Below are 2,222 nucleotides of genomic sequence, written 5' to 3'. Positions count from 1 at the left end.
CCTTTTGAACAATGAATGGCCCTTGCTAATTTGGAGCAAATTTGCCTTTGGCCTCATCCTGCACTGGCAAAATTCGTTTAAATACTTTGTCGCCTTCCTCAAATGTTCGCACATGGACTTTCTTGTTGTATGCCCGGGCCATGCGTTTTTGGTAACATTGGCCACGACAAATAGCATTAAGACGCTTTTCATCAATCAAGGACAGTTGTTCAAAACGCTGTTTTATCTAATCAGCCTCTTGCAACTTGGTCTCCATTAAAACCCGCAATGAAGGGATTTCGACCTCGGCAGGTAGCACAGCTTCCATTCCATACATGAGCGAGTAGGGTATTGCCCCAGTTGATGTTCGGATAGAAGTCCGATATGCCATTAATGCATAAGGGAGCTTTTCATGCTAGTCACGATGCTTTTCAGTCATCTTGCGAATGATCTTCTTCAAATTCTTGTTTGCAGCTTCCACGGCTCCATTCATCAGTGGTCTATAGATGGCAGAGTTGCGATGTCTGATTTTAAACTGTTCGCATAGCCCATCCACCATATCATTGTTGAGATTCTTGGCATTGTCTGTAATCAATGTTTCTGGTACCCCAAATCGGCATATGATGTGATCCCTTAAAAAATTCGCCACCACCTTCTTAGTCACGTGCTTGAATGATAAAGCTTCGACCCATTTGGTGAAATACTCAATTGCCACCAATATAAACCGATGCCTATTTGAAGCAGGAGGGTCAATTGTGTCAATCACATCCATACCCTACATTGAGCAGGGCCACGGAGCAATCATGCTATGCAATTCGGTGGGAGGAGCACGTATAACGTCGCCATGCACTTGACATTTAATACATCTCCGGACAAAATCTATGCAGTCGCGTTCCATTGTAAGCCAAAAATACCCGGTTCTCATAATCTTCTTTGCTAACAAATGTCCATTCATGTGAGGTCCGCAGACGCCGCTATGCACCTCTTTCATCATGTATTGAGCTTCATCTTCATCGATGCACCTTAAGAGGTTCAAATCTGAGGTCCTTTTGTATAATACCTCTCCGCTTAAGAAAAACTTCGAGGCCATTCTACGCAGGAAACCCTTGTCATTTGCATTAGTTCCCGGAGGGTAAGCCCCGGTTTTGATGAATTCTTTAATATCATTGTACCAAGGGCTTTTGCCAGAAGAATTGTCTATGACCCAACAATGAGCAGGCTTATCTTGGAGTTGAATCCGGATAGGTTCGATTCCCAATTCATCTGGATATTGTATCATAGAAGATATGGTGGCCAAGGCATCTGCAAATGCATTTCGGGCTCGTGGGAGATGCCTGAATTCCAAACTTTGAAATTGTCTAGCCAGATCGAGCAAATTACAATGGTATGGCAAGATCTTGGAATCTTTGGTTATCCATTGTTTCAGCGTTTGGTGCACAAGTAAATCTGAATCACTGAAGGCTATCAACTCTTTAACTTCCATTTCCAAAGCCATTTTAAGACCAAAAATACAGGCTTCATACTCGGCCATATTGTTTGTACAGGCAAATTGCAATTTAGCAGCTCCGGGGTAATGCTTTCCTTCTGGAGATACAAGAACGGCTCCGATTCCAGCTCCGAAAGAATTAGCGGCACCATCAAAAAACCACTTCCATTCGGGGCACCGCTCGCTCATATCTTCTACTGCACCAACAAATAAAACCTTTTCATCAGGGAAATAGGTACGGAGTGGTTGATACTCATCGTCCTTTGCATTTTCTGCCAAATGATCGGCTATAGCTTGCCCCTTGATGGCCTTTTGCGAAGTGGAAACAATGTCAAACTCTGAAAGAATCATCTGCCATTTGGCCTAGCGCCCAGTTGGCATCGGCTTCTCCAAGAGGTATTTCAAAGGATCGGAGCGGGATATGAGATAAGTGGTATGACTTAGCAGGTAGTGTCTCAACTTTTGAGCCGCCCAGGCCAATGCACAGCAGCTTTTTTCAATAAATGAATAATGAGCCTCATACTGGGTGAATTTCTTGCTAAGATAGTAGATGGCTTGCTCTTTCCTTCCGGAATCATTGTGTTGTCCCAGAACACACCCTACTGCTCCGTCAAGCACAAATAAGTACATGATCAGAGGCCGGCCTGGTTTGGGTGGCACTAGGACCGGAGGCTGCAGCAAATAATCTTTAATCTTGTCAAAAGCCTGTTGGCACTCCTCATTCCAATGCAATGGCACATTCTTTTTTAACAACTTG

General features: G+C 43.9%; 1 protein-coding gene across 1 annotated transcript; it reads right to left on the bottom strand.

Annotated features, from left to right (window-relative positions):
* Positions 1-394: 394 nt before the first annotated feature.
* On the bottom strand, positions 395-1,816 carry LOC140004785 (uncharacterized). The gene is made up of 2 exons (XM_072044931.1): positions 962-1,816; positions 395-754 (listed from the first exon to the last, which is right to left on the bottom strand). Exons 1-2 carry the CDS (start codon positions 1,814-1,816, stop codon positions 395-397), a joined length of 1,215 nt encoding a protein of 404 aa, XP_071901032.1.
* Between the last annotated feature and the right edge of the window lie 406 nt (positions 1,817-2,222).

This window comes from Coffea arabica, chromosome 4c, assembly GCF_036785885.1.
Source record: "Coffea arabica cultivar ET-39 chromosome 4c, Coffea Arabica ET-39 HiFi, whole genome shotgun sequence".
In the NCBI taxonomy this organism is placed as follows: domain Eukaryota; kingdom Viridiplantae; phylum Streptophyta; class Magnoliopsida; order Gentianales; family Rubiaceae; genus Coffea; species Coffea arabica.
This window is presented reverse-complemented; position numbering and strand designations above follow the sequence as displayed.

Coding starts and splice junctions, on each gene's coding strand:
- LOC140004785 (XM_072044931.1), bottom strand. CDS start 1,816: ATGATTCTTTCAGAGTTTGACATTGTTTCCACTTCGCAAAAGGCCATC. Junction 755..961: donor CTCAATACATGATGAAAGAG/GTGCATAGCGGC, acceptor TGCTCAATGTAG/GGTATGGATGTGATTGACAC.